This window comes from Aegilops tauschii, chromosome 3 (genome assembly GCF_002575655.3).
Source record: "Aegilops tauschii subsp. strangulata cultivar AL8/78 chromosome 3, Aet v6.0, whole genome shotgun sequence".
NCBI classification, from domain to species: Eukaryota; Viridiplantae; Streptophyta; class Magnoliopsida; order Poales; family Poaceae; genus Aegilops; species Aegilops tauschii.
The window spans coordinates 155,403,804-155,416,237 of NC_053037.3; the positions used below are offsets into that span (position 1 = coordinate 155,403,804).

A 12,434-nucleotide genomic window follows, 5' to 3' on the forward strand; every position below is an offset into this window, starting at 1 on the left:
GCTGAGCCCGGCTTCGTGCTCAGCACGTCTGTGCGGGCCAGATGCACCCATCCACGCACTCCGTCGAGCCCCGTAGCGCCGACCCCGAGCTTCACCCGAATGCACCACCCGCCGCCGTCGAGGTAGCGGCCGTTTCCGGCCTTCCCCATGCTTTTCGCGGCCACCAACGGACGCGTCACGTCGCGCCCGTCCCGTAGGAAGAAACTGCGGGCCAAATGGCCCCCTGTGCGCCGTTTCCGCGCAACGCCGCCGTCTCGGGTGGTCGCCGGAGCGTGCGCCGGCGTTTAAACGCCGGCCGCCGACGTGGCAATGCGTGGGGACCACCCCTGGGTCACTGCCAGTGGCCCCCACTGGCCCCGTTGGCTGGGTTGACCAGTCAACGCGCTGACGTGGCCATCCGGTGTCACTGACACGCGGGTCCCACCGGCCCTTCTAGTTAACTAAATGATTTCTGTAAATAATAAAATAATAAACTAAAAACCCTAATAAGCCTATGACAGGTGGGCCCGGTAGCTTAATTAGTAAATTAGTTTAAGTTTAACTCTATTTAATACTAACAGAGGCTGACATGTGGGTCCCACTGGACCCACATGTCAGGTTTGACCTGTACAGCTGCTGTTGACTTGCTGATGTCAGCATGGCATCATGATGACGTCATATTCCTTTTCTGTTAATTTAGTAATTCCAGAAAATGTTTAAACCTTTAGAAATTCATAGAAAATAAACCGTAGCTCAGATGAAAATGTTTTCTACATGAAAGTTGCTCAGAACGACGAGACGAATCCGAATACGCAGTCCGTTCGTTCGCCACGCGACCCTAGCATAGTGAACCTGCAACATTTCACCTCCGGTTCATCTGTCCGAAAATGTGAAACACCGGGGATACTTTCCCGGATGTTTCCCCCCTTCACCGGTATCACCTCATACCGCGTTAGAACACGTCTAGCTCTGCCTGTTGTCCTGTTATGCACTTGCTTGCTTTGTATTTACTGTTTCTCCCCCCTCTTCTCTTCGGTAGACCCCGTGACGATGCTGATGCCCCTGTGGTCGACTACGTCACTGACGACCCCTCCTTCTTGTCTGAGCAACCAGGCAAGCCCCCCCCTTGATCACCAGATATCGCCTATTCTTCTCTATACTGCTTGCATTAGAGTAGTGTAGCATGTTACTGCTTTCGTTAATCCTATCCTGATGCATAGTCTGTCATTGTTGCTATAATTGTTACCCTTAGCTGCTATCCTACTGCTTAGTATAGGATGCTAGTGTTCCATCAGTGGCCCTACACTCTTGTCCGTCCGCCATGCTATACTACTGGGCCGTGATCACTTCGGGAGGTGATCATGGGTATATACTATATACATTATATGCATGACACATGTGGTGACTAAAGTCGGGTCGGCTCGTTGAGTACCCGCAAGTGATTCTGATGAGGGGGCTGAAAGGACAGGTGGCTCCACCCCGGTAGAGGTGGGCCTGGGTTCCTGACGGCCCCCGACTGTTTACTTTGTGGCGGAGCGACAGGGCAGGTTGAGACCACCTAGGAGAGAGGTGGGCTTGGCCCTGGTCAGCGTTCGCGGATACTTAACACGCTTAACGAGATCTTGGTATTTGATCTGAGTCTGGCCATTTGGTCTATACGCACTAACCATCTACGCGGGAGTAGTTATGGGTATCCCGGCGTCGTGGTATCAGCCGAAGCCTTCGTGACGTCAGCGACTGAGTGGCGCGCGCCGGATTGGACTGGAACGCCACTAGGCTAGGTATGCTTCCGGCCGCGTACACAACGTGCAGGTGTGCATAGGGCGATGGGCCCAGACCCCTGCGCGCATAGGGTTAGACCGGCGTGCTGACCTCTCTGTTGTGCTTAGGTGGGGCTGCGACGTGTTGATCTTCCGAGGCCGGGCATGACCCAGAAAAGTGTGTCCGGCCAAATGGGATCGAGCGTGTTGGGTTATGTGGTGCACCCCTGCAGGGAAGTTTATCTATTCGAATAGCCGTGTCCCTCGGTAAAAGGACGACCCGGAGTTGTACCTTGACCTTATGGCAACTAGAACCGGATACTGAATAAAATACACCCTTCCAAGTGCCAGATACAACCCGGTGGTCACTCTCTAACAGGGCGATGAGGAGGGGATCGCCGGGTAGGATTATGCTATACGATGCTACTTGGAGGACTTCAATCTACTCTCTTCTACATGCTGCAAGATGGAGATGGCCAGAAGCGTAGTCTTCGACAGGACTAGCTATCCCCCTCTTATTCTGGCATTCTGCAGTTCAGTCCACTGATATGCCCCTTTACACATATACCCATGCATATGTAGTGTAGCTCCTTGCTTGCGAGTACTTTGGATGAGTACTCACGGTTGCTTCTCTCCCTCTTTTCCCCCTTTCCTTTCTATCTGGTTGTCACAACCAGATGCTGGAGCCCAGGAGCCAGACGCCACCGTCGAGCCAGACGCCACCGTCGACGACGACTCCTACGACACTGGAGGTGCCTACTACTACGTGCAGGCCGCTGACGACGACCAGGAGTAGTTAGGAGGATCCCAGGCAGGAGGCCTGCGCCTCGTTCGATCTGTATCCTAGTTTGTGCTAGCCTTCTTAAGGCAAACTTGTTTAACTTATGTATGTACTCAGATATTGTTGCTTCCGCTGACTCGTCTATGATCGAGCACTTGTATTCGAGCCCTCGAGGCCCCTGGCTTGTATTATGATGCTTGTATGACTTATTTATGTTTTAGAGTTGTGTTGTGATATCTTCCCGTGAGTCCCTGATCTTGATCGTACACATTTGCGTGCATGATTACTGTACGGTCAAATCGGGGGCGTCACACATATCCCCCAAACCAATAGTAACAACATCCTTTTCACAGTCTATCCTAGCATTAACAGTATTCAAGAAGGGTCTACCAAATATAATGGGACAAAAGTTATCTTGTGGGGAACCAAGAACAAGAAAATCAGCAGGATATTTAACTTTCCCACACAAGACTTCAACATCTCTAACAATCCCAACTGGTGAAATAGTATCTCTATTGGCAAGCTTAATTGTAACATCAATTTCTTCTATCTCAGCAGGTGCAATATCATGCATAATTTCTTTGTATAAGGAATGAGGTATTGCACTTGCACTAGCACCCATATCACATAAGCCATGATAACAATGATCTCCTATTTTAACAGAAATAACAGGCATGCCTACAACAGGTCTATGTTTATTTTTAGTATCAGGTCTAGCAATTCTAGCAGTTTCCTCACAGAAGTAAATAACATGCCCATCAATATTATCAGCCAAGAGATCTTTAACCATAGCAATACTAGGTTCAACTTTAATTTGCTCAGGGGTTTTGGGTGTCTTAATAATACTTTTGTTGACTACAGTTGAAGCTTTAGCATGATCCTTTATTCTGACAGGGAAAGGTGGTTTCTCAATATAAGCAGTAGGAACAATAGGATCATTATAAGTGATAGTCATTTCTTCAACTTTAATAGGTGCAACCACTTTTACTTCAGTGGGAGGATTATATTTAAACCACTTCTCCTTAGGGAGATCAACATGAGTAGCAAATGATTCACAGAAAGAAGCTACTATCTCAGAGTCAAGTCCATATTTAGTGCTAAATTCACGGAAAACATCAGTATCCATAAAAGATTTAACACAATCAAACTTAGGTGTCATACCTGACTCCTTACCTTCGTCGAGGTCCCAATCTTCAGAGTTGCGTTTAATTCTTTCCAATAAATCCCATTTGAATTCAATAGTCTTCATAGTAAAAGAACCAGCACAAGAAGTATCGAGCATGGTGCGATTGTTATCAGAAAGCCAAGCATAAAAATTTTGAATAATCATTTCTCTTGAGAGCTCATGATTGGGACATGAATATAACATTGATTTAAGCCTCCCCCAAGCTTGAGCGATGCTTTCTCCTTCGCGAGGCCAAAAATTATATATATAATTGCGATCACGATGAACAAGATGCATAGGATAAAACTTCTGATGAACTTCCAATTTCAATCGTTTGTAGTTTCATGACTCCGTATCGTCACATAGCCTATACCATGTCAATGCATCTCCTTTCAAAGATAAAGGGAATACCTTCTTCTTAATAACATCATCGGGTATACCTGCAAGCTTAAATAATCCACAAACTTCATCCACATATATTAGGTGCTCATCAGGATGCTTTGTTCCATCTCCTGCAAAAGGATTAGCTAGCAGTTTTTCTAACATACCCGAAGGAATTTCAAAGTAGACATTTTCATTTTCAGTAGGTTCAGTAGGTTGAGGAGCTACTCTTTGCTCTACTGGTCGGGGTGAAGATACCCCAAACAAGCCCCTCAGAGGATTACTTTCCATAGTGACAAGTGACAGTAAATTTCAGCACACTATATAAATTTTTCCTTACCAAATTCCACCTACCAAAGGAGCTTCACTCCCCGACAACGGCGCCAGAAAAGAGTCTTGATGACCCACAAGTATAGGGGATCTATCGTAGTCCTTTTGATAAGTAAGAGTGTCGAACCCAACGAGGAGCAGAAGGAAATGATAAGCAGTTTTCAGCAAGGTATTCTCTGCAAGCACTGAAATAGTAGGTAACAAATAGTTTCGTGATAGGATAATTTGTAACGAGAAACAAGTAACAAAAGTAAATAAAGTGCAACAAGGTGGCCCAATCCGTTTTGTAGCAAAGGACAAGCCTGAACAAACTCTTATATAGAGAAAAGCGCTCCCGAGGACACATGGGAATTATCGTCAAGCTAGTTTTCATCACGTTCATATGATTCGCGTTCGGTACTTTGATAATTTGATATGTGGATGGACCGGTGCTTGGGTGATGCCCTTAGTTGGACAAGCATCCCACTTATGATTAACCCCTATTGCAAGCATCCGCAACTACAAAAGAAGTATTAAGGTAAACCTAACCATAGCATGAAACATGTGGATCCAAATCAGCCCCTTACGAAGCAACGCATAAACTAGGGTTTAAGCTTCTGTCACTCTAGCAACCCATCATCTACTTATTACTTCCCAATGCCTTCCTCTAGGCCCAAACAATGGTGAAGTGTCATGTAGTCGACGTTCACATAACACCACTAGAGGATAGACAACATACATCTCATCAAAATATCGAACGAATACCAAATTCACATGACTACTAATAGCAAGACTTCTCCCATGTCCTCGGGAACAAACGTAACTACTCACAAAGCATATTCATGTTCATAATTAGAGGAGTATTAATATGCATAAAGGATCTGAACATATGATGTTCCACCAAATAAACCAACTGGCATCAACTACAAGGAGTAATCAACACTACTAGCAACCTACAGGTACCAATCCCAGACTTGGAGACAAGAATTGGATACAAGAGATGAACTAGGGTTTGAGAGGAGATGGTGCTGGTGAAGATGTTGATGGAGATTGCCCTCTCTCGATGAGAGGAGCGTTGGTGGTGACGATGGCGATGATTTCCCCCTCCCGGAGGGAAGTGTCCCCGGCAGAACAGCTCTGCCGGAGCCCTAGATTGGTTCCGCCAAGGTTCCGCCTCGTGGCGGCGGAGTCTCGTCCCGAAAGCTTGCTTATGATTTTTCTTCGGACGAAAGACTTCATATAGCAGAAGATGGGCACCGGAGGGCCACAGGGGGCCCACGAGGCAGGGGGCGCGCCCCCACCCTCGTGGATAGGTGGAGGCCCCCCTGACGTATTTCTTCCGCTCAGTATTTTTTATTATTTCCAAAAATAACTTTCGTGGAGTTTCAGGACTTTTGGAGTTGTGCAGAATAGGTCTCTAATATTTGCTCCTTTTCCAGCCCAGAATTCCAGCTGCCGGCATTCTCCCTCCTTATGTAAACCTTGTAAAATAAGAGAGAATAGACATAAGTATTGTGACATAATGTGTAATAACAACCCATAATGCAATAAATATCGATATAAAAGCATGATGCAAAATGGACGTATCAACGTTCCGTCTTCCAGATGTCGTCGATGCATACCACAATCTGCATCTACTCCTGGCCTACCTCTTAAACTATTTTTATACTACCAAAAACCAAGTGAAACGATTACTAGTAATTTTTTTATAATCAGTTTATCCTATCCAACAAACTAGTTCATAATTCCTAGCCCAAATACGTTGCCATGTACATGTAAATATCTCCACACTTCTCCTCCTTTTACAAACAACTAACCAAACATGATTTTATACCAACACTGTTTAAAGTTTTTTAAGTACAAAAACAATCTTTGTAAGCGCATTCCTAATTGAATTATTAGCAACACTAATTTTGTAGAAAATCTTCTTCAAACAAATTTTGGTAAAACTGATTATCTAGCTATGTGTAATAATCCATCTACATGTCAGAGATTAAAGAGAAGGAAATCAAAGTAAGATGCTTAGGCCTAATTCTTTAGAAGGCTTCTAAAATAAGCTACCCTCCTCGAATAGGAGGGGCGACTTCTAAAATAAGCTGGGGAGGAAACTGCTTGTGTCATAAGCCACAAAAATAGATATGAGCCTTTATTTCATTTGTGAATTGACTCTTGAGAGCAAACGAGATCAACAGATTTTGATTGGCCATCAAAAGTTACAAGGAGGTCCAATTCTGGTGTGGCCCGGCCAAATTTAGGTTAGAAGCAACAAACCTAGAAACCTACGCTATCGTTTCTAATGGTCATTGTTGGTTTTTCTCTGTTTGACGCGGGGGTAAAACCTCGGTTTTTTCTATGTTCGTTCATGGTGCGGTTCGTGGTGCGGGGTGAGTGTGACGGACAAAGCCAGAGCGGAGCGGAAAAAACTAAGTTCTTTTCCAGTAGGTGAGATGATCTGAGATTTTTTATTAACTAAGTCTCCCCTTTTTATGTAGAATAAACTAGGCCTTTATTTCATTCTTTGATTGGCGCTCGGGGCGCTCGGGAGTAACTGGAATCAGCATATTCTTTTTTTGGTGAATACGCATGGATGGGGGATACAGGGTGCAGCTCTAGGTGGCGGCGTGCGCGCTACGGCGTCCCCTAGGGTGCTAGAAGAGCATAAATGACGGTGCTCAGCCTCACAACACACGTTCTCAGGTTACAGGAATAAGAGGTCCAAGCCTTTTTGCCCCTGCACGAGCCCACAAACGAGCCTCATCTTTGATTGTGCAGGCAAGATCATTGTTCGGTGGTTGGGTATTGTCGAAGACGGCAGCGTTGCGATGCTTCCAGATGGACCAGAGAGTGAGGGCGATGAAGGAGTTGGTTCCCTTACGAAGGTGTGCCGAAGCGGAGCTGATGATCGTGCACCACCAGGTGAAGAAACCGTTGGTCGGGCTCGGGGTGGGTATTGGTAGGCGGCACCAATAGAGGATCTCGTGCCAAGTTATCCTGGAGAAGACGCACTGTGCGAGTATGTGGTCTAGGGTTTCCGGTTCCTGGCAGCAAAGTTTGCAGAGAGAGTCATGCAGTAAGCCATGGCGCGCTCGGCGCTCGGCAGTCCAACATCGGTCCATGGATGCAAGCCAGAGGAAGAATTTGGCTTCGGTCAGTGCCCACGATCGCCAGATAAAGCACCAGTGAGGGGCGGTGGTCGATCCGCGGAACAGGGCCTGATAAGCGGAGCTCGCCTAGTACCTCCCATTCTTGGTCCACTTCCAAGTGATTCGGTCCGGTTCGGCGGAAAGCTGGGTCCGCTGGATAATCAACATATTCTGATTGGCCATCATAAGTTAGAAGGAGGTCCAGTTCTGGTGTGATCCAGTCAAATCCAGGTTAGAAGCGATGAAACTAGAAACTTCAGTTGTTTTTCCGTGGTCATGCTGGTTTTTTTTTTAAAAAAACTAACTTTATTCAATCGAAATAACTGATACATCGTTTAAGAGGAAGGGTACAAATTTCATTCAATGGCTTCTCACACCAATCAACGGTATCAGAAAATCTAGCCAACCTAGCAAGTTGATGTGGGGTGGAACCTCTGTTTTTCTTTCTCTGTTCGTTCGTGGTTCGGGCCTTCGGGGTGGGTGCGACGGGCAAAGCCTGAGCTCAACGGGAAAAACTAAGTTCTTTTCAAGTAGGTGAGATGATTATCTGTGATTTTCTATTAACTAAGTTTCCCTATTTTAAGTAGATGTGATTGCAACTTATGATACTCATTATCCAAACAACCACTTGGAGGGTCACGCCACGCTGGCCCTGGCCCTAGCCGTAACTTGTAGCTGTATCAACTTTTAAGCCTCGTAGCTCTCCCACACAAGAGAGCATTGGAAGGCATGGGCAGCTCGTCTCTGGGATCAGGGACTCCGGAGTCGCCTTGGCTGACTCGCAGGTACAGCTCTTGGCCTAGGTACCTCTTCTCCACATCTTGAGACCTCAGGTTCCACATGCCCTCGTTATCCAAATACACCAGCACAGCGGTCCATGACGTGGGATACACCTGCACGGTAGACCGGTACATGGCGTCAACCAGATTGTACGTCGACCTTGCGTCCGGGCTCCATTTGCCCCACGCCATCCTGTCAAATTCACAGCCACATCAATTTGTTTATGATTAGCACAAAAGTAAAGATCAAACTCACACGGCGCAACCACTAATTCCAGATTGAATAATTTACCCGACAACGAAGAAGCTGTGGCCGTCGAGGTGCCAGGTCTGCATGGACGGCAGCCTGTTCTCGAACACGATCTGGACGTAGTCCCGGTAGGAGGCGTCGATGACCGTGGTGCCGATGAACGGGTTCCTCCTCTCCGGCCTGCCGGAGACGACCTTGAAGACCCCGGCGATCCTGAAGTAGTCGGCCAGCTTCAGTGGCGTGCCCGCGTTGGCGAAGGCCACGCCGTTCACCGTGCACCTCCGCCGGCCGCCGATGTCGGACTCGTCGTTCTGGAGGAGCAGGGTGCGGGTGACGTTGATATCCCCGTAGTGAAAGGAGCCCTGCGGGTTGGGCCGCGCCGCGCCGGACGTCAAGTTCATCCTGAGTGACACATATGCACCCGGCCGTCCGGCAATTTTATTCAATTTCTAACACATTATTCTAGTCCATGGACTTGTTGGCCTGGAACAGATAGATACCTTATGGACATGGCCTGCTCCATGGAACGGTTGTAGTTGGTATGCGAGGACCGGTCGTCCAGCGGGGCGTCGCCGGAAGGCGGCTGCTCGCCGGAGCCGGCGTAGAGGACGGTGGCGACGCCGAAGATCTCCGGGAGGACGAAGAGCGAGCTGACGACCATGTAATACGCCTTGGGCGCCTGGTCGGCCGCCACGAGGACGGAGACGGATTGGCCGGGGTGGACGTCCAGCGACGCGTAGTGCTTCTGCAGTGTGTAGGTGCCCTCCGCCTCCACCAGCAGCAGCTTGTGGCCCTGGAGCCGGAAGTTGAGCGACGTCCTCGTGCCCACGTTCGACACGCGAAGCCGGTACGTGCGCCCTGCCTTGAACGTCACCTCCGCCTCGTAAGGGCCCAAGCCGTTGATCAAGATGCCGTCCGGCGGCGGCAGTCCACGGCTTCTGTCCAGGAGCTCTTTCATCTCCTGCTCCAGCCAAACCACAGGGATTACAATCGAAGCAATTAACTTGGATGGGTAGTACACGTCCTGATCTAACCTTTGCGTCCATGTTGTACCAGTCCCCTATGAGGACGTCGAACTCGCCGTCGGGCTGGGGGAACGGGACGTCGATGACGGGGCGGTTGTTGACGCGGATGGGGCCGTGGCCGCCGGCAGCGGCGTGCAGCCCCAGCGACGGCCGGTAGAAGAAGCTGCCAATCTCGTCCTTGGCCTGGAACACGTAGGTCCAGTTCTCCCCGGGCTGGATCGCGCAGTTCGTGCCCGCCACACCGTCGTTCCACGAGTTTCTCCTCATCTGCAGACCGTTCCTGCACACAATACTCGAGCTGTAGAAGATGATGCATGTCTAGCCAGGAGAACTGCCCAGGCGCACGCACGTGCACGTACCATGTGAGGAGGAAAGGCTCGTCTAGGGTGTTGACGACGTTGACGTGGGCGACGTCGTTGGTGGTGAGGTTGAGCAGCGGCCCGGGGAGCCGGCCGTTGATGGCGATCACCCTCTTGGAGACGCCCAGCGGGGATCGCAGGGAGTAGGACACCTCCCAGTTCAGGAAAACGTGCCGGTCCTCGGCGGCGACGAGGGCCGAGTGCAGGATGCCTGCTAGCACAATGGCGACAAGGCGCCCGCGGTGCATGGCGCTACCACGACAGGGGAGGCGATGATCTAGTTATTTCACACAAGGCAAAGCAGATGTACCTGATTAGTTTGGTGCAAAAATAACCACTCCCGCATGAGGAGTGTATTAGTGTGAGTTACGTGGTTGTTCTGAAACTGGTGGGAGTCTGGCGGCTTGTTGCTGTGGAATAATGCTTGGGCGTGGCACACACGAGATACATGGATGTTTCAGTTTTTCCCTTTGTCGGTCAACTTCTCACAAGGAGATTACGCTAGCTCATAATATGGAAATTCAAAAATGCTACACATACGGGCGACTTTTTATGGGATCAACAGACTGCCCTTCTTCCTCACTAATCCCCCGAGCTTTGCTACATCTATGTAAAATCTGTTGTGAAACTTACGTACGAGCTCACGCGGCTTGATTTAGTTGGAAGAAAATAAGGCCCCTCCCCCTTCCCGAATTTCACATACGCGGGGGAGGGTTGATTTTAGAAAGGAAGGGAACGTAGCTTTACGTAACGTGGTAGGTAGGTGTAGCATTTTTGATAACCCCTCCTCCTTCCCGAATTTCAGAGTGGGCCCCGCTTCATCCTTTTTGAAACGCGGCCCCGCTTCATCCTAATTACTCAATCAAAACAAACCCACCTCAGCACAGCCCGTAAAACTCCTGTAAAAACCGCGTAACTGCAGCATTGCTCATGGAAATTTGCTAAGCAAAATGGCCGCGATTACCGCTCCTTCTGTCGGGGCGACTGGATGGCGATCCCTGACCGGATCCGGGGCGGCGATTCTGATGGATAGGAGGATTGAATCCACAGAGAAGAGAGGGATCTAGAGAGCAGAGGATCACATACCTGTGGGAGAGGACCCCTTGGTCTTCACGATCGGTCGATCAGGACAGGAGCACGCGATACGCTATGGGCGTGTTTGATTGATTGCACCGATTTTCGATGGTTGCACCGAAAAAATGAGCCAGACTGAGTGAAGACTGGTTGAGACAATACAGGGTACAATACTACATTTGCATATTATTTGGTTACCTGCAGACGTAGGCTATGCATCCTGAAGAAAACAATTTTCACTCAATGTTTGGTAGTTTGGCTCGCATGGTGATTCGGAGTTAACGACTACACTTAAACACGGCCTTGAGCCGCTCCTCGAACTCGCCGCGGTACTTGGCGTCGGCGACCAGCGCGACCAGGCGCACGTCCAGGAGGTTGTCGTGCACGTCGCCGTGCACGACGCACTGCGCGAGCCCCTCCACGACGACGGTCTTGCCCACGTCGGGCTCGCCGATCAGGACGGGGTTGTTCTTGGTGCGCCGCGACAGGATCCACACCACACGCCGGATCTCCTCGTCGTGGCCGATGACCAGGTCCAGCTTGCTCGCCACCTCCACGAGGTTGCGGCCGTGCGTCTTGAGGGCCTGGAAATTGGTGCCCCCCGATGCGGACTCCACGCGACGGTTGTCGCCTCCCCGGAGCTTCGACCTCGGCCTTCACCCGCGCGGCCGAGACGTCGGCTTCCTTGAGTGCGTCGGAGATCTGCGGGTCCTCGGGGAGGCCCATGAGCAGCTGGTCGACGGCAAGGTGCGAGTCACCGCGCGACTTCTGTGCCGACTGCGCATGGCAGACGACCTTGACCAGCGAGGTGGACGTCGGGACGGTGTCGGGCGGCGGGGACTGCAAGGGAAGCCTCTTGAGCGCGGCGGCCGCGGCGTCGTTGCCACCAGACGCGTGGGCGATGGCCTGGCGGAGGATGCCTGACTTGTCCGCCACGAGCGCCGCGGCGTGAGCTGCGCGTGGCCAGCCTCGGACGCCATCTCGTGCGCCGCCGCGAGCGCCTCATTGGTCTTGTGCGTGAACTTGTCGGGATTCATGGCTTCCGCTTCTGCGAACTACGGCTTAACTGCAAGGAAAGTGGCAATTGCGATGTGTGGATTCGTGGGTTCGAATACTCGCTTTGGTGTCTTCTCGTCGGAATTGCTGGGAGAGATCGAAGATGAGATGAGTAATAAGAGGAGGGAGGGGATAGTTCGCCGGAGGCCTAGAACGGCGTGGAAGCGGTGGGAAGGCAGCGAGTTAGGGGCGAGGGCGTGGCCGTGAGTCGCTCCTTGAGCCAGGCTGAGGTGGAGAAGACCACGGCGAGGGCGCCGGACGGGGCCTGCTCGGTGGCAGCGGTCTGGCAGGCCATCTTCCCGAGCGAGATCTTGATGTAAATAGGTTAGTATAGAAAAATAATATAAAATAACATATAAATCAGACAAAAGTG

The 12,434-nt window shown here is 50.1% G+C and overlaps 1 protein-coding gene across 1 annotated transcript; it reads right to left on the bottom strand.

Annotated features, from left to right (window-relative positions):
* Positions 1-7,801: 7,801 nt before the first annotated feature.
* LOC109738693 (monocopper oxidase-like protein SKS1) lies at positions 7,802-10,509 on the bottom strand. The gene is made up of 5 exons (XM_073495921.1): positions 9,932-10,509; positions 9,582-9,870; positions 9,048-9,508; positions 8,590-8,949; positions 7,802-8,490 (listed from the first exon to the last, which is right to left on the bottom strand). The coding sequence occupies exons 1-5, from the start codon at positions 10,177-10,179 to the stop codon at positions 8,199-8,201; spliced, it is 1,650 nt and encodes a 549-aa protein (XP_073352022.1). The 5' UTR covers positions 10,180-10,509; the 3' UTR covers positions 7,802-8,198.
* Between the last annotated feature and the right edge of the window lie 1,925 nt (positions 10,510-12,434).

Excerpts from the sequence above, each read along its gene's own strand:
- LOC109738693 (XM_073495921.1), bottom strand. The coding sequence starts at position 10,179 with ATGCACCGCGGGCGCCTTGTCGCCATTGTGCTAGCAGGCATCCTGCAC. Across the intron at positions 9,509-9,581 it reads GGTACAACATGGACGCAAAG|GAGATGAAAGAGCTCCTGGA; the intron begins GTTAGATCAGGA and ends TGGCTGGAGCAG. Across the intron at positions 8,491-8,589 it reads CACAGCTTCTTCGTTGTCGG|GATGGCGTGGGGCAAATGGA; the intron begins GTAAATTATTCA and ends TGAATTTGACAG.